We start from the raw sequence: 19,750 nt of genomic DNA, 5'->3' as shown, positions 1-19,750 counted from the left end.
TTAACTACTAATGTGTATCTTCCCATGTAGATACAATAAATAGAACAGAATTTTAAAAAAATTATTTTTTTCCTGCAATGAGAATTCTTAGGATTTGCTGGTCTAACAGCTTCTCCATATATCATACAGCAGTGTTGGCTGTAATGATCATTTTGTACATTATATCCCTAGTACTTTATGTTATAACTGGAAGTTTGTACTTTGGACCACATTCCTCCTTTACTCCCTTCTCCCATCCTTTCACCTCTGTAACTGCAAGTCTTACCAATATTTCTGTGTGTGTGTGTTTAAAGATTCCACTTACGTGTGAGATACAGTATTTCTCTGGGAAAAATTTTTTTAACATATTTGGTCATGTGTAGTTTTCTTTGAAACAAGAAAGTTTTAGAAATGTCTTTTCCATACTTCAAATAATATATGTAAATTGTAGACCTCTGGAAGATGTAGAATGATGTTTGAAAGAAAATTGGAATCCTGACATCCCTACTAGTCATGCCTATTTCTGTCAAATTTCAGCCTTCCCATTACTCCATGAATTCTGTTAGTTTCATTTTCTTAAGGATTTGCTTGTAGAGTTAGTCTCTTTTTTTCCTAAATCATCACTCTCTATCTGGTCATTTTCATTAACATAGAAACCTTAACAACACTTATGTTAAAACAGATCAACAAAAAAGCTCCCCTGACTTCACATTTTCTATAATTGCCACTCCATTTATCTGATCTTAGTCACAGCTAAGTTCAGAGAAGTTACTTATTGCTGGACTGTCTCACTCACATTCTCTTCTCAACTTCTTTTAGTCAGAATTGTCCCTAATATACAGAAAGAGCACTATTCAGGGACAGTAGTGGTCTACATCTTGCCTGAATTTTCAGCAAAATATACTAGTATGGACTATCCTTGAAAATCTTTTGTTTTAGGCTTCTCTGACATCTACATTACTTTTTCCTGCTCACTGCCTTCCTCTCAATCTTCTTTTGCTGGCTTCTCCCTTTCAGACACTAAATGTTGGCATGTTTCAGGGTTCAGTCTCTGGCCTCTATCTTCCTTCTCTCTAGGTGATGCAGTCTAATCCCATAGCATTACCATCCCTATGCATGTGACACCCAAATTTATATCATTAGTTCAAACCACTCCCTTTTTTAAAAAAAATATTTTATTTTTGTTTATTTATGCATACAAGAACTGGGGTGTAGGCCAGAGGTGCGGTGATGAGAGGATTCACCAGAGACAGTGTGGGGAGCAGAACAGGCAGACGAACTGAAATACACTGCTGAGGGGAGCGGCGAACAAGACAGGAGAGGTCTGCTTCGCCCTGTGGGTTAGCTCCCTGGCGGGGAATCGAACGCATGTCACAGCGGCTGGTGATAATTTCATAGTGCTAAGACTTTAAATCCTGCACCACAGGAAGGCCCCACACCACTCCCTTTTAATTGATGTTCAGAATTGTATTTCCATTTCCTTCATCATTAGTGTTAGGAATCATCCTTGATTTCCTCTTGACTCTTACTTTTCAATTGTTATCTCAGTTTAGAGATTCCTTAGAAAATTAAAATATACTGTAAGAATTTGTAATGTGAAGAGGGTTTAAGTAATAAGATATACTATAAATCTAAAAATATGTTGAATGATAGATCTATTTTGTATTTTTAAGTAATTTATTTTTCCTTCTTTCTCTTTTTTTACTTCCTTTTTCACATTAGCCAGTTCTTCTTGATAGCAGCAGCATTCTTGCAGATCGGATCCTTCTTATGGACACATTTTTCCAGATTTTGATTTATCACGGAGAGGTAAGATTCATAGCATTTAAAGCTATGCATCTAAGTGCCGTGAAGTCTTTTTATTCATGGAAGCTTTCCCCATTTGATATATGGCTAGTGTTTCTTCTGTGAGAAACTTTTATTTCTAATTTAATAAATATGAATAAGATATGATTCTTCCTACTACAGGTTTTAGACTTGCAATTTATTCACCTGTTGTTATTTTATCCATTTGTTTATTGTAATGGAACAAATCATTGAGAGGGCAAATGTCAGTCTTTGTCAGTGAGTAGCCTTTCTTTTTCACTATTTCGTGTAATCATTAATCCAGGTTTTTAGCAGAATTCTATTCATTACTGCATGTATTCATTCAGCCAATATTCAGCCAATATTAAAGTGCTTCCTCTGTATTAAAAAAACACTGTACATCGGATGCTCTGAAAGATATAAAGATTGTTTTTTCACAGACCCACACTATAGGCTAGTATTTTGGTAACTTCAGCAGAATTTTTGCCCCACTGTTTTAGTGTAAGTGATTTTAGATTGCACTGTAATAGTAAAGGCATTACCCAAAAAAATCCTTTTAAGTAATATTACCCAGACTTTTAAAAGATTTATTGATTATTATTTTGTTTCTTAGTAAGATTTGTGTCATATAGCTTGCGAATATGCTTTAAGGAGAAATCAAAAATGCAGATGACTATTCCTCTTTTAAATACAAAGAAGTAAAGTGATACAAAGTATGTGTTGACTGGATGGTTTATGTTTTTGGAGTCATTTATCTTAAAGTAGTTTCAGGTGTTCTTTTTACAGGTATATTATCTTTATAATATCATTGCTATTCTTTTTTTTTCAATTTGCATAGCTTCTTTTTATTTTATTTTATATATATTTTACATCATTCTTCCTTTTTTGTACAATATTTGCTTTCTCCTCTCAGGTATAGTCCCCTTAAAATTCCCACCACCAGTTCACCTGTGCACTATTCCCATAGCCCCTTGTGCTCTTCCCTCTCCTATTTTGATCCCTCTCTCTCCCTATCATTGCTATTCGTGTTAAAGATTTCATGTTTATTTAACTTGCTGGGGTATAACTCCAGTGGTAAAGACTTCATCATAGTAGTCATTAATTTTGAAGTCTCTGCAGAACTTTGTGTAGCAAATTGTTACTCGTTTATCATAAAATTAGGTAAATAACTTTTAGCTAATAACATTTGTAAGCATAGTGATTTAAAGTTTAACTTAATTATTTCTTATTCTATAGAAGTACCCTGTTATTGCACTTAATTTTTTAAGAATACTGAAATTAATAAACTTAAATAATTGGGCTAAATGCAATAATATTGTATAATTTTCTTTCTGAAGATTAATGCTTTTAAAAAATATTCTTAAAATTTTTTGATAGGCAATAAATTAAAAGTAATATAACTCCTTTAATTGTTTTAAAACCAGACCATAGCACAGTGGCGCAAGTCAGGATACCAGGACATGCCAGAATATGAAAATTTCCGCCACCTTCTGCAAGCCCCAGTGGATGATGCACAGGAGATTCTTCATTCCAGATTCCCAATGCCAAGATACATTGACACTGAACATGGAGGCAGCCAGGTATTTGTTTGTTCCTAAATTTTCTGAGTTGTTCCAACTTGTCGTTTGACTTCAATTTGATATATTTTACCTGGCAGATGATCAAGAGATGGACAAGAGAAGTTATCCATGGGAAGATATTCTTGCCTTTTGCCTTCGCAGAGTAATAAGGTTATTAACTAGTTGCCTAAAGTGAGCAGTTTCTCCTGTCCTCAGCCTGCAGCCCACTTTAATAGCATAGAGCTAGGAGGAGTGGTGGTAGTATGCCAGCTTTAGTTGATCAAGAAGATATGAACAGTTTAGGAATAACTTAGTATACAGTTTGTAAAGCACTTACTGATAATGTCTGGAATATGAATTTCTGGTGAATTTTATGTTTTTTCTTATTCTGTCATTCCTGTTTCCTAGAAAATGTGAGATAATAGGAAAGTATTAGAGTAATATAAAAGACTTTGTGATTTTTAGAATTACAAGGATTAAAGAAGATATATCTATGTATATACACGGCCCTTGTGGGCCTTATAGAAGTTTAGGCTAGCATCTCTTAACACTACTCTTTTTTTTTTTTCAAATGTGTGTAGGGATTTTTTTTTTAAGATTTATTTATTTATTTATACAAGCACTGGGTACAGTCAGAAGCGCGGGAGGGCGAGAGAATTCACCAGAGCCAGAGCGAGGAGCAGAGCAGGCAGACTGACGAAGTACACTGCTGAAGGGAGCCGCGGGTGGCAGGAGAGGTCTGCGCACCATGTGGGACTCTTAACCGGTGCTGCAGAGGCTGCGGGCAGCTTCACAGCCCAGCGCTCAACCGCTGTGCCACTGGGGAGGCCCTCTTAACATATACTCTTAAAACATTTTTCACTTCTCCCTTTTACTCTTTATTAGAGTTTTAATCAATTAATTATAGATTAAGTTTATTTCGCTTGCTCCTTAAAGGCAGGGACCATGCTTTGTTTAGTGCTGTATCCCCTAGTTTCTTGCATATTAATATAAAATAATAACAGTAACTATTATTCAGAAATGATAGCAATTATTACTAGGCTTTGTTTTTCTGTATTTATAATAGGCGCTGCCATTTATTGAGAATTTGCAAAGCTGATATAGCACTTTTACATTTACCTTTCCTTATTTGACACTCTAGTGGTCTTACTGTTATCTCTATTTTATAGCTAAAAATTCCTTGTAGCCAAGGAAACAGTAAATAGGGGAAGTGGGATTTGAATCCAGATTTTTTCTTTTTAAGAGTTATTTTTATTTATTTATGCATACAATAACTGGGGTGTAGGCCAGAGGTGCGGTGCTGAGAGGATTCACCAGAGATAGAGTGGGGAGCAGAACAGGCAGATCTACTGAAATATACTGCTGATAGGAGCAGTGGGTGAGACAGGAGAGGTCTGCTACGCCCTGTGGGTTAGCTCCCTGACTGGCGATCAAACTCATGCCACAGTGGCTGGCAATAGCTTGAAGCACTGAGACTACAATCCCTGTGCCACCAGGGAGGCCCTGAATCCAGATATGCTGACTCTAGAGTAAGTAGTGTTATGTTAAACTGCTTGCTTACAGAGTAGAAAGTGAGTTTGTAAGGTACTAACTTGTGAAAGATATGATTGACTGTGTTCTCCCAGTATGAATTAATTTATGATTGTTTTTCTCATTTGTATCTTATCATGTCTACTGTTGTTTCTTTTATTCTGATTATTTTTATGATGATAAATTATAGTGGATAGATGGGTAGGTTGTCTCATGTAGAGTAGCCTATAGTTTAAAAAGTTTGAGAGTCATTGTTTAAAGTAAAAGAACATATAGCTTTTCATGGTTTTTGTTTTTATAATTTTGGGGGACTTTGAAGCTCTGCTGATACTTCAGACCAACTGTTTGTTAAATTTCACACTAACCTTGTCATAATTGTGGCATAATTTTTACATTCTGAGTTTTGGCTCAACAATTTATTATTTGTTGTAAATGTTGTCATGAATGTATAATTTGAAGAGAAGAGGGACTATTACTCGTACCATTTAATGGCATACACATTTAAAATTTTAATTTATTTTTTAAAAAGTTATATTTTAATAAAATTAGTTTCACCAAAACATATTAAGTAAAATTGATTTTAGATGGCATAATGTATTTGTTCAGCCTGTATTGATTAAATTTGTTTTTGATTAACAATATATTTTATTTATTCTTAAGGCACGTTTCCTGCTTTCAAAAGTCAACCCTTCACAGACTCATAACAATATGTATGCCTGGGGGCAGGTAAGAGTAAATAGCACATCTTGGAAATGATTTTTTTGTGTATTTATAATTTGTTGTTTTAGTGAGGGCCACTTTTTTTTTATGTATTTGATAATAATTTCTGTTGGAAAATAAATGAAAAAATAAAAGTAGAAAATATTATCAGTATTTGGTGGCACTATAGAAAATAAAGCAGTGATCATATTGAATAGATAGCACTGTTTTACATTCCAGATGAGACAAAATGAAGTAACGTGTATAATATCAGATAGGAAATGCTGATTTAAGCTTCATGCTAGGTCATAAACCTCAAAAAGCCACAATAAGCTGGGAGAGGTCAGAGATATTTGAGTAGGAGAGGCTTTAAGGCATGAAAGTCATTATAAGTATATTTTAATTTCGTAGAATTCTGCCTTTTGGTATAACATTTATCAGGTGTCCAATATGCAGGACTCTGTATTGGTACTTTAAGGTACACAGCCATCATCTCTGCTTTTGAAGAACTTTAATCTAGTGTTAGATTTGAGATCCATACCCACGTAATGAAAATACAAAGCAGATGGAATGTATGTTTTTAGAAAGGAAGGGGTTAAAAAGGAAGAGGGGAAGAAATCATAGTGGCAACAGGAGAGGGTGTGTGATCAGAAAAAAAACTCAGGAAAAAAAACATTTACTTTTAGAATGGCTGTTATTCCAGTCAGTAGGAATTGCATGAGGGAAGGAAATTGTATGGGCTAAGGATGTACATGTAAGGATGTAAGGATCTATAGTAGAACATAAAACTGTGGAGGATCATGAGTGCCAGGTTGAGGACTGAAAAACTGAGTCTTTCTTTGGTAAGTAATGGAATATCATTGAAGTTTAGACAGAGGGAAAATTTAATTCTTAACACAGTTTAAATTTTAAAACTAATTGTGAGCAGTTTGTATGTTGAATTGAAGTAATCCAAGTGTGAAGGAAAGAAAGCAAGATGATGAAATGGACTAGATTTGGGAGATACTTTACAAGTATATTCTGTGAGACTTGATTAGCTGTTTCAGCAAAGTAAGTTTTTCTGAGGCAAACAACTATATGCAAAATCTGAATTCTGATTGGATCCTGGATTAGAGGGAGAGCACAACTATGAAGAACATAATTTGGATGATTTGCAAAATATGAATATGGGCTACATGTCAGATAGGAGTACAGCATTACTAACTTTGTTGAGTGTGATAATGATGGTGTGGTTACACAGATTGTTCTTGATCTTAGGTGATATATCCTAGAGAATTTGGGGGAAGTCGATGTCTTCAACTTGCAGAAATGATTCAGCAAGAGAAAAAAAAATACCTAGAAACAAAGCAAATGTTGCAAGATGTAAATCATTGATTTTGAGTATAGAATATATGGGTATTCATTGTAATTGTCTCTCAACTTTTCTGTAGGTTTGCATTTTTAAAAAATAGATAGTTGAGGGAGAATAAGGTAATTTGGGGTTTTGAGCCTGGTTTATTAGGAGAACATGTGTTAGTAAGTGGGAGGGTGGAGAAAAAATGTTTGGTGTTAGATGCAGTGAGTTTGAAATATTATGTAGTTTGCCATTTAGGGGAAGCTATTGGAAATTCACATTTGGTGATCAGGGCAAGGATGTGAAAGTTGATTGCAGAAGGCTGATATTTAATATGATCACAGTGTATGCTTGTCTAAGGAGAGAGTAGAGAGGCAAAAAAGAGAGGTAAAATCTTGGAAGTACAAGTGGTAGGAATATTTTATAAATAATCAGAAAAGTGGAGGGAAACTAAAAGGAAGACCATGTTATAATAGGTGAGAAGGGACTTTATGGAAGGAAGTAGGAGATAGCAAACACTGAGGTGCTGCAGACACTTCAAAGAGGAGGAAGACAGAAAAAGGGGGATGGATTTGGTGACTAGGAAGTCATTTGTGGCTTTTGGTAAACCTTTTGGTTGAGTAGATGGTAGAGAATAAGGAATTAACAAGTGGTAGAGAAGTGGAGGTCCCAAGTGTAAATGATTCTTTTGCAAAAACAGGCTCAGAGAGAAGAGAAAGTCAGAAGGATGATTGTTATTAGAGTAAGGGCACAGAACTTAACATTTGTAAGCCAAGTAGAGGGGGAGATGCAATAACAATGTATTTATGTTTAAAATCCTCAAAAGGAGACAGTGTGAACACATGCACTATCTCGTTCTTAAGCATTGGTATGGAGGCAGGACATTTCTTCCAGGTAAAGAAAGAGGTGAGAAGAAGGAAGACAGAGACTTTAAGGTGGAGATAAAGCATGTTGAATAATTGCTTGTTGTTTTTTAGTACTAGAAGATTGGAGTTGAGTAGCAAATAGAAAAGATTGAAAACAGCCAGAAGGAAAAAATAAATCACTAGAGGTTGAGTAAAAGACTTTTACAGCAGTGGTGACATCTTACTTTATTTACTAACAATTTTTAGAACGTGCTTCCATAATTTCTTTAAACATGCTTTGTAATTCAGGCATTGCAAAAATGACAGACATTGGGATAATTGAGGACTGGAGCTAAAGAGAGACACATTAAACTTATTTAATGAGTAATGTTAAATAACTGACTATGGGGTCCACATTGGGTAAGAGATAAATGAAGCAATAATTGGAATTAGGGCCCCTTCTCTTAGACTATAGATGCTTTAGAATTGTGCTCTGATTTCTCCACATTTACTTTTTTTTTCTTTTGTATGGTTTAATTTGCAATGTGGAGTTGTAGTTGGCAGACTTAGAAAGAACTTGTTGAGTTGTTAAACATGAAGAGGCATCATTCTGAGATGGTAGTTGAAAATACAGACTCTGCAAGTTAGTTAACCTCTTTGCCTTTCTTGTCTGTTACAGAGTTTAATATATGCTTGATAGGCAAATTAATACGCAGGAAATATTAGCTATTAGGTTTTTTTGGTTATCAGTTGAAAAAAGTCTCCAAATATATTTCAGATGTCTTTATTTGAAAACCTATTTTAAACTTTGAAGTTTAATTATTACTGCCTGGAATTAGTGGTAATGCAGCCAGTAAGGAGCCCTCCATACAAAGATCTGTGATTTTTATAAGGAAATCATGTTAATGTTCTTATAGACAATAACCATATTAATAACTAATAAACTTGAATTTTTATTGTTTTAGTCACTATACTAAGCTCTTTATGCATTCCTACTTAATTATTAAAATATCCCTATGAGGTGAGTACTGTTAGCTCTAGTTTTCAGAAGAAATTGATGCTAACATAGGCTAAGTAATTTACCTAATATCACAAAGCTAAACTGTGGCAGGGTCCAGATTTGAACCCAGACCTGTCTGACTCTAGAATATAAATTTTTAATCTTTAGTCTAAATTCATGATTTCAATTTAGGGAGTTAATTTGGTAGCCAACTATTTTGCTAAAAGTCATGGAATCAAATATCTTAGTTTTTCGGGGTTTTTTTTGGTCTGAAAGTATTACCATCCATGGATGGCCTGAAGAGGGCACCACTGCAACACTGCTTCTGTGACAGGCTGCTTCATGTACTGAATGATACAAGCTTGGATCTTTCTGCCTAATCTAGATATATTTTAAAAAGAAAACGAGTGTATTTGAAACATTGAGATCAACCAGTGGCAAATTTTTGATAAGACTGAGTTAAGCACTAGTATTAATAATTTTAAATAAAGTTTTTGCAGTATGTAAATTAGAAAATCCATATATATTTTTTCTTGGGTAGGAGATCTGGAACTGGGTGAATTGAGGTGGAAAATGTATAAAATGAAAAAAAAAATCAGATACCATTACATGAAGAAAAAAGCAGGAGCTACCAAGTTATTAGTTTGTCACTGTTTGGAGAATTTGCTTCTCTGCATTATGAATGTAGAATAAGGAAAAGTATTTCAATGTTTTAAAATAATAAATTTTTCAAAAAAGGTAAAAATAGCCAAAACATGTTGTATCCTACGACATGGATCAGTACTGTTCTATTTGCTTTACACAATTTAACCATTATAAAAATCTTGTGAAATAGATCCTATTAGTAACCTAATTTTAAAGTGAGGAAACTAAGACACAGAGAGGTTAAGTGCTTTCCTCTGCCACACAGACAGGAATAGCAGAGCCAGCACAGAGCACTCTGACTCCTGACTCTTACCCCAGTGCTCTTGCCTCCTTTCGTTACCAAGTTTTTCAGGTTAACTTATGAAAGCACATAACAACATTGGTTTTGTTTTATTCAGGAGACATTATATCCGTAGCTATGGCAGAGTAGAATCCCAGGATGTATAAATTCTCATCTCACATGTGCCTCTTACTTGCTGATTCCCCTTTGAAAATTGCTTTATTTCCCTCCTTTAGACTTTATATGTTTACTGTTAAGTAAGAGCTTGAGTATCAGGTGAAAATTTTAAAATTCAGCTATAAAATCTTCTAGAAAAACTTTTTCTTGTGATAATGAAATTAGAAAATTTCATTATTACCAAGGGCATTCTGTCAACACAGTTTTTATTTAAAATAGAAGTTAGCAATTTTCCTTGACTCTTGTTAATTTCTTAAAACTCACAGACATTGATGAAAATGACTTGAAAACTTATAAGCATAGTTTATTAAAAACTATTATAAATTTGCTCCTTCCAATTGCCATTTTTATTAAAACATGTATAATTGTAATTTTACTTTATCTAATAGATAGCAATAATCTCACCTAGGCAGATTTATTCCTTAGTAATGATAAAAGACAAATTGACACTTTATTGCTTTAAAAATTAAGTCGGGTGTGGGGCTGTTCTAACACGCATTGATTAACTGCAGTACAAATCTGATGCTGACTCCTTGGAGTTAGTGCAGTTCTCACAAGTTAAAGGATGTTGTCTGCAAGTCTGTCCTACCTTACATGCCAGCTGCAAGTGGGATTTCAGACTACCTGCACTTTTGATCAACTAGTTACAAACCTATGTGTATGTGTGTGTGTGTGTGTTCATAATTTGCTAGAACAACTCACAGAACTCAGGAAAGCACTATTTTTATGACTAAAGTTTTATTGTAAAGGCTACAAATTAGGACCAGCTAATGAAGGACAGAGCAGGGTCCCCAGATAGAGAATGTCTTTGTCCTTTCCCTTTGGAATCAGGCTGTATCACCCTACCAGCTCCGTTAATGTGTTTGTCAAATAGAAAGTGCCACTGAGCTTTGGTATCCAGAGTTTTGTGGGGTTGGGGGATGTGTGAGAGTGGGGAACTTTTGATCAAATCACTGTGCAGTGATTGAGTTCAGTATCCTGCCTTCAGGCTGTCTTAAAGCCCAACCTTCTAATCACGTGGTTGATCTTTTTGGTGATCGGTCCCCAATCTGAGTGATCTCATCTCAGCATAACTTCACATGTGATGGGGCAGAGGAGGGGAAGGGTCATAAACACCAAAGACATTACTAGTGGGAAATCCTATAGAGAGAGTGCCTCCTGCTCTCAGTAGCCAGGGGCAAAGACCAGTCAGAATATCTTATACACCAGGAGCATAGGCATTGTTCTACTTGAAATATTTTGTCTATTTTAAACATTTACTTGTACATTGCTTATGTATTTTAAGGTGTCTTTCTTTTCCTCTAGGAGTCTGGAGCACCTATTCTTACAGATGATGTTAGTTTGCAAGTGTTTATGGATCACTTGAAGAAACTTGCTGTGTCAAGTGCTGCTTGAATTGCTAGCATATTAAGGACACTTAAGAAGATGAAATATTTCAGTTTCATTTTTTCCTTTTTCAGTTCATCTGTGGAAACCAACTCTCTAGACACTCTTTGTGTTAGTATGGTTTGAGATGTGGAGAAATGTTCACTTTTGTAGATTAAGCTGGAATATAAGAGCAATAAGAACAAATTTGTTTTGCTTGCCACAGTATTATAACAGGTTTTAGAAATTTGAGGTCTTTATAACTTTGTTATATAAATAATGAAAATAGTCTGCCATGCACTACAGAGTCATTTATAAATTGCAGACAAACCCAAAGTGGCACTGAATGTCCTTGCTGACTTTTTGAAAACTTGTTTGGTAATTTTAGCCAGAAAGTACAAAACATCAAAAGTAGTGATAAATGTGAACATTTTTACCTATTCATTGAATATTTTCCTGTGATATTCAGCACTTATATACACACTTTTTCTGTACTTACTCTGTTGAGGCAGGTTTATTTTTATGATGATTTGTCTAGGAATTATTTGACTTTATATATGGTAATTTTCATGAAGATAATTTAATGTTTGGTCATTTGGAAAAATAGAGATGAAAAGTTTGGTCTTTTTTTGGTAATAGTCCTACAACTAACAGTAAGTGTGAAATTCCCGCAGAGTATCCAACTTATGTGATTAAATGAGATAATTTTTTTAAAAGGGGAGATGGAAAATAAACCATTTTGCCAGGGTGCATTTTAGAATGCCTTTGCAGTAAAATGACTGTTGTAATTATTAAACCAAATTTGGTTTTCACTGCATGATTTTGTTGTTTCCCCTTATTTTTTTGAGGTAAATTTTACATTACATCCTTAGTATTTTCACTCTATTTTGGGAGTTTACACATTTTGTTTCTGCTTCTATTTTGTGAAATTTATTAATTTGTGGTTCTTACTGAAGCAGTATTATAATATTTTGTTGAATTATATCATGTTGTAATGCTCAGTTTTGACTTATTCATTAGTATCATTCACTTTTACCTTTTAAAGTTTACTTCTAGCAAATGTTTACATTGCTAAAGCCAGATATATTTGACAATGGAATTTATATCAAGTACTGCAGATAAAAAGGTGGTGCTATGGTATATACTTAGAAGGACCGTTTTGATAATTATACTTGCATGAATACAATCAGATGATGGTAAAACAGATACTTAAAAATTGTTTATATGTTATATTCCATTAGATTAAATAAACAGCTCTTTTATTTTATTTGAATTGAAATGTGCTAAGCCTAAATACCAATAAAGTATACTTTCTCTGTTTTCTTGCTTACTTTGAAATCTAGTAAAGCCTGAGAATTCTAATCTAATATGAGAACATTTAAAATAAAATTCACACACCATACAGTTCACTCATTTAAAATGTACAGCTCAGTGCTTTTTAGGATATTCATGGAGTTTTGTAACCATTTTTAAACATACTACCCCTAGTGGCCTTATCTCTAAAAATGCTTTGGTGTAACAGCATATACTCTTTTAAAATTGATTCCAAAATTGAGCTTCCATTTTCTCTATCTAGCTCCCCCCCCCCTTTTTTAAAGATTTATTTATTTATGCATACTAGAACTGGGGTAAAGGCCAGAGGTGCAGGGGGTGAGAGGATTCACCAGAGACAGAGGGAAACAGAACAGGCGGATTGACCAAAATACACTGCTGAGGGGAGCAGCGGGTGAGTCAGGAGAATCTGCCTGCCATGTGGGTAGCTCCCTGGCTGGGGATGGAACTCATGCTGCAGTGGCTGCGGGTAGCTTCATAGGTTGTATCTTAACCCCTTGTGCCACCAGGGAGTCCCTAGCTCCCTTCCTCATGAATTTCCCTCTTACAATCCCTCACTAAGGGACTGAGTGTGTCTAATGAATGTGCTTGTTACCCAGTCCAGACCAGAAACCAAGGAATCATTTTCAGCTTTTACTTTCAACATCTGTAGTAGTTCAATTCTTCCAGTTCTATTTCTCCAATATCCCCCAATTTGCTTAGAGTTCTTGATCTTATTTTGCATTCATCATGTCTCACCTGATTTGGTGAAACCGCCTCCTAACCATGCCACTTTCCCAGTCTTCTTTTTTTCCATTCCTTTAATTGCAATATGTATTTGATCATGTCATTTCCTTTGTCCTCAGAATAAATCCAAACACTTTGGCCTGGTAACAATGATACTATACATCATTTCTAGAGGATCCCTTTCTCCCTTAGAAAATGTGTACAGAGGTCACAGTTGAAAATGTAATGGTGGATGGGGTTCTGTAATTCTACCTAAACGTTACTCTTAGGTGTGATATTTGAGATCTATATAGTGACAAAAGCAAGTGCATTCTTTATTGGCCATACAAATTAAATGCTGTGGATTATTGCACTAGGTTTTATTTGAAATGAACATGTTTGTTACAATTGCTTTCTAGTACTCATCTTTACATTTTTATTTAATTTATTTTTAAAGACATTTATGCATACAAGAGCCGGGGTACAGGTCAGAGGTGTGGGGGTGGTGGTGAGAGGATTCACCAGAGCCAGAGCGGGGAACAGAACAGGCAGACTGACAGAAGTACACTGCTGAGGGGAGCAGCGGGTGAGTCAGGAGAGGTCTGCGCCATGTGGATTGTTTCCTGGCTGGCTGGGGATCGAACTCGGTGCTGCAGAGGCTGCAGAGAGCTTCATAGTGTGGTACTTAACCCCTTGCGCCACCAGGGAGGCCCCTACATTTTTATTTTCCATGTCTCCCAAATACATACTTTTTGTTCCCTAATGTTCTTGATTTGTATTCATTTTGAGCATTTTATCAAGTAATTCTACAAATGTTTTTGTTTGCTTTTTAAAAATATTTTAATTTACAAAATTAAAACTTTTTCCTTTCTTCATGCCTATTTTTAATCAATTGAAATGAAAAGCTGGTCTCTGTTATCTGGTGCGTATAATAATAGATGCATAATACAGGGTATGGAATAGTGAAGTTACATTTCTAAGTAAATCTAGATTATTTTTCTTCCCTATCCATGATTATTATGACATAAAGCCCAATTATTTGGGTTGAGGATGGGCTATTAGGAAATTAGGTGATTTTATCCCCTTGAGGAAACGAACTAAATAAGTGGCTACGTCTAAAGTGTGTGGAGGATGAATAGAAATACTAACTTTAGGCTTTGTTTAATCAACGTAAAAACAGTTATTTTTAAAAGTTAAGGATAAGAAAGACTGAAACTGATTATATAACTTTCAAACCATGAACAAGAAATCTAAAGAAAAGTCGAGGAAGGAAATAATACTAAAATCAAAATTTTAATGAGACAGAAAACAAAAATTCAATGGAGAGGTTCCAAATGGCAATAGCTGGAAAGACTTAACAAAATAAACCCATTTCTAAAACTAAGAAGGAAATTGAGTAGCAACTCATCATCTGAATAGTAAAAAATTTTTTTTTAAATAGAAGTTTTAAATAATCAAAATTTTTTGCCTGAACTAGTTAAGAGCCATAATTACTAAGTTGTTAAATGACCAAACCATCCAAAAAACTTTCTCTAATGAATTTTAGGGAAGATTTGATGTTCTAATCATACATTTACCCCTCATGAATGTAGAAGTAGATACCAAGTTGAGAAATTGTGGCATTTTGGAGTTAAAAGGGTCTGTAATGACAAGAAAAGCAAGACGACTATAAATTGCTGGCTGCTACAAGTGCTTTGCACTTTTAGGGAAAAGAATGCTATGGAATAGGGAAGAATTAATATGTAACAGACCCAAATAAACTTTGGAGAACATTTAAATCTGTTTTAAAACAACACATTTTGAGGGATCATAACCACTGACCAACAAAGCACCTGGTACTCTCTGAATTTGTCTTTAAAAGAAAGCAGCTTAGGGCCTCCCTGGAGGTAAAGAGGTTAAAGTCTCAGCACTATCAAGCTGTCACCTGCTGTTGTGACATGAGTGGCATGAGTTCGATCCCCGGCCAGGAAGCCAACCCACATGACACAGCAGACATCTCCTTTCTCGCCTGCTGCTCCCCTCAGCAATGTGTTTCAGTAAATCTGCCTGTTCTGCTCCCCACTCTGTCTCTGGTGAATCCTCTCACCCCCTCCACCTCTGGCCTGGACCCCAGTTCTTGTCTGTATAAATAAATAACATGAATCTAGAAAATAAAGCAGCATGATCTGCGTGACGCAGTAGGTGTTTGCCAATTTAGGAAAAAATGCTACCAAGCAGGACACTGTGCACCCAACTAACCAACAGAGAGCTGTGCATTTCCCAACTGCAATCCCTGGAGTAATTAAGTAGAGAAAAGTGCACTGGAGCCTGACTGGGTGGATTTGTTTCCTATGGGATATGTGGTCTGCTGTGCTGGGGGGAAATGCTGTTTTCTGATCTGTGTCAAGAACTTGCTCAGGAACCTTAACAAGGCAAAGCCACCATAGAATAATCCTATATAATCTGACCTGAGGGTGGGGAGGTAGGATTCTGGGCACCACATGATTTATTTGGCAAAACAGGGAAATCCATAAAATTGACAATTTTTGTAAGGGTTAGAAATCTTTCTAAGAATGATAAATCTGGAAATTACCTAAGAGTAGCAGTAAAGATGTCATTTTGAAATGTTTAAGTATATTAATTAAATAACTTCCAATAAGAAAGAATCCCATTTCACTTTATATAAGAGGCTTAGAGCAGATAGTTCCTGTCTTCAAGGCAATTTAAAAATAACTTAATCTTCAGAGGTTTAAACATTGATCTCATAAAATCATTGTGAGATACTTCATAGGTCAAGTATTTTGTATGTTTGAAAAATATTTTTGAAGAAGTAAAATTCACCAGAAATGATTGAATCATGCAGCACTAATTCTCAAATTTGAATATGCATCGGTTTGAAAATGAGTCTGAGATGTTGCATTTTTAACAAGCTCCCAGGTGATACAGTGCTATCCTGTGGACCACAATTTAAATAGCAAAGTCTGCGAAAAGCAACATTTTTATCATGTTTTGAGACCTCCATAGGAAGAACTCCAGCAATCAGTTGAAAATGTGCATTCTAGAATCAGGAGACTCAGGTTTAGGAACCATAAGTCTAGAATTGATAGCTGAAGCTATAGAGGAGGTTGCTCTTAATTATTGACTAAGTGCTAATCAGGTAGGTAGGGAGCACGGAGGCAGATACAGTTCTCTGGTGAGCATGGATTATTCCATCATGTTATGGTCTCTTATAATGCTTAATTCCAAAATTCTATTTTTAATGAGAACATTAAGCCACTGATTTATCAAGTAAATATTTTCAGCAAGGAAATATTTCTATTAAAAAGGCCACCGAGTTACTGAAATATTAGTGGTAGTACAATAAATAGCATATAACTGAAGAGAGTGTTTTTATTGAATACTGGGTTTTGATAATACCCAGAATTAGGTTCTGTATTTTAATAGGGTTATTGCAAAAGTATGATCTTTAGTAATGAATTGTGCAATGGCTTAACTAACAGTTGTTTTTAATGACTTTAAGATGTCTCCCATTTGTTAAGATGATGAAACAGATTGCCAAGGCAGGTTACGAAATATTCTTAACTAGGTATATTTATTATAAGTTGGTGAGGTAACTATTTATGGGTTAAGTAGACAAGAATTTTCCTGGAGTTAGAAAAATAAATTTGACAATCTGAGCAGACTTTAGACCAATAAACTCCGTGTGTGTGTGTGTGTTTGTGTGTGTGTGTGTGTGTGTCTTGTTTGGTGCTCATCTCATCTTATAGATTTATAGTTGGCCTTTTCAATTATATTTACTTATCGAGTGCCATATGCACTTTTGACATGGCTTGTCATTTGACTCTGATGATTAGTTTCTACTTGGAGTCTAAAGTCCAGCATGGCTTCTGGGAAGCTAATGTTTTATTATTGCAGGTTCTTTGGCAAGAACATTCACAGTGCCTGTTGCCCATTGTGCTTACTCAGCCCTTATGGGTGACAGCTACATCTGCTTCTCCATCTGTACTTTTTGGGTCTAAGTCAATATCCTTACCTGTCTGTAATACTTAAGAATCTGTCTGTATCTAATGAAGGAAAGAAAGAGGATTGAAAAAATCTCTACCTTTTGCAAGATCTTCTACAAAGTAATAGTTCTGTGGAGTGATGTGGAGATATTTTATGATTAAATAGATAATGAAACTGTGATTGTCAAATAGAGATGTATTTAAACATGTCCAGAACTTACTTTTATTCATTAAGAAGAATGTATTTAATAATGATGTAGCTGTGCTGTATGTTATATATGGTTCTTTTTCTGACATGGATAAAGCCCATTTATAAATAAAATCTGAAGTTACTTCTACAGAGTAAGGAAGCCAAATCCTTGACACAGCATACTAGACATGTCAATCATGGTTCCTGCTACATCCAATATGTCTCCTGCTTGCATGTAGCCTTTTACTGAGCTGAGCAACCAGCCCTGGCTCCTTTCTCAGCAAAGGGTTGGGATCAAGTTTCCTAAAGGCACCTAATCCATAGATTGGCTGCTGACCTATGAAATGACTTGGTATGAATAAGTTTCCCTAGTTAGCATAATGGTAATTAACTGTCATTCTTCTAAAAGTTGAATAGGAAAATCCAGAGAGCGGCAGCCATTCTGTAATGACAGGGAAAAAATAAGCAGAGGGAAAAATAAGGAATGGAAGAGGCATGTTGGCGGTGGGACATGAGGGCACAGGTTCCCAAGCTCCTGCTGAAACATGGGTCCTGGTCACCTTAAGTTCTGAAGTCTGGCTATTTCTGGGATCCTTTCACCCGGGACATAAGAATGTGTCCACTACAACAAATTTCCTTTCTTTGACATGAATTGAACATATGGGGAAGATGACTTTAGATGACTAAAGATGACAGTGACCACCGTGACTTACCGTTCTACCCGACTACTTCATTGAATGGGGATACAGTATACAGAAAACTAATCAGAGGAAGGGAGATGTGTGACAAATTTGGACAGATTCCCAAAAGAGGCCCTGTTTTTACTTTTTGTCCAGAACAGAAAAAGGTCATCTGGTCTAGGGGTTTTTCTAACACTAGCAGGATTTCTAATATCTTTCTGAACAACAACAAAAGACCTTAATATCAATAATTAACGACAGTTACAAATGATTCAATCCACTTCTTTGTTACTAATGCATTGAAAGAGCAGGGTTCTTGAGTTATAGTTATAAAGGCTACTGTAGTTTTGTCTGACTGTTCCTTCATTTTTATCAATGAACGTAGTCTCCCACCCCTCAACCACTTGATGAAGGTTCCAGTAGGCTTTAAAGGTCACTCTAGACACAATCCATTTAACAATGGCCAGGTTCCTGTGCTAAGTAGGAAACACACATCATCTCACTGACTTTCTGCATGCTGGTCTGTTTCATAGCCCTCGTTGGAATGGGTTTCATTATCTTGACCCCTTAGTCGAGCCACTTGTTACATATTTTCCCACAGAGAGTATATAAATGAGAATTCCATAGTCAGCCTCTGTCCCTGGAATTCAGGCAGTCAATGCTTTTGGGAAGCTCCCTGTATACCACTTTGCTTTCGGAAAGGACCTATATTGGTACCTGTTTTTGTTAACTGAAAGATATCCAAAGAGTACAGTTCCTTTTACGACAAAAGACGCAAAGTGAAACTGGCTTCGGGATTGGCTTTGTGGCTGTGCTCAGGCATCATGCACCCAGCAGCGAAAGCGCCCGCCAGGCTCCTTCCCAGGAACTGCTTCTTACAGGCTGTGGAAGTATCATATAATACATGCTTTTACTGTAGGTTAGTGTTTTTTAGCTTTTGTGCTATTTGGTATGATTTAGTAGGAAGTTTTTCAGGTTTGGGAAGGCTGAAAAATGTTTCCATGTAAATTAAAGGTAACCACATCATCACTTTATACCATTTGGCCTGACAAAAGGTTTCATGGGCATGCTCTACTCTTGGAAACCTGTCTATTTTAATGAGCATGTCTTGGGAATAATCCTGTGCCCTGATGAATTCTTTGCCTGGGACCTGGAGACCTTCTGGGTCAGACCCATGCAAGTCTGCCTCCATAGTGTTTGTTCCAGGATATACAGTTTTTACTTGAGGGCCTTTATTTCTAGTCACAGCATTTGCTCATAAATCTTATAATTTACCTCAACTATCCTGAAAAGCTATCCTTGCCTTCAAAATGGTGTGCAAGACCATCGGTCTGCTTTTTTTGTTAATGAATATGGTGACACAATGCAGCAGCTTTCTGCAGAATGTGGTGAGGCTATGTATTTTGCCTGCCAGGTCCTCTCCGTGGGGTGGGTTCTTTGAGAGCGGTAGCCATAGGAGGGTGTTTTGGTAGTGAAAATCCCTTCCTGTTTGGAGCCTGGTCTAGGAAAGGTCAATCATTTGCACAACTCTATGACAACTTGTGTAAATCTGTAAGTTATCTTGACAGTCGCAGCAAAAAAAGAATCACTGAAAGGTATTACCATTCATTCACTTTACATGCAATCATATGTGGGTTACATA

At 35.8% G+C, this 19,750-nt stretch overlaps 1 protein-coding gene across 1 annotated transcript in view; it reads left to right on the top strand.

The window, feature by feature from the left end:
- SEC23A (SEC23 homolog A, COPII coat complex component) overlaps positions 1 to 11,341 on the top strand; it is a gene marked incomplete at its 5' end in the record, with an annotated part of 45,863 nt that extends 34,522 nt beyond the window's left edge. The window contains 4 exons of the mRNA XM_084239549.1: positions 1,702 to 1,788; positions 3,210 to 3,365; positions 5,535 to 5,600; positions 11,159 to 11,341. Coding sequence (XP_084095675.1) covers positions 1,702 to 1,788; positions 3,210 to 3,365; positions 5,535 to 5,600; positions 11,159 to 11,248 — 399 coding nt within the window. The 3' untranslated portion in view covers positions 11,249 to 11,341. The remainder of the gene's footprint in view (positions 1 to 1,701; positions 1,789 to 3,209; positions 3,366 to 5,534; positions 5,601 to 11,158) is intronic.
- Between the last annotated feature and the right edge of the window lie 8,409 nt (positions 11,342 to 19,750).

The sequence above is a fragment of the Talpa europaea genome (assembly GCF_964194135.1).
Source record: "Talpa europaea genome assembly, chromosome: 8".
NCBI lineage: Eukaryota > Metazoa > Chordata > Mammalia > Eulipotyphla > Talpidae > Talpa > Talpa europaea.
This window is presented reverse-complemented; position numbering and strand designations above follow the sequence as displayed.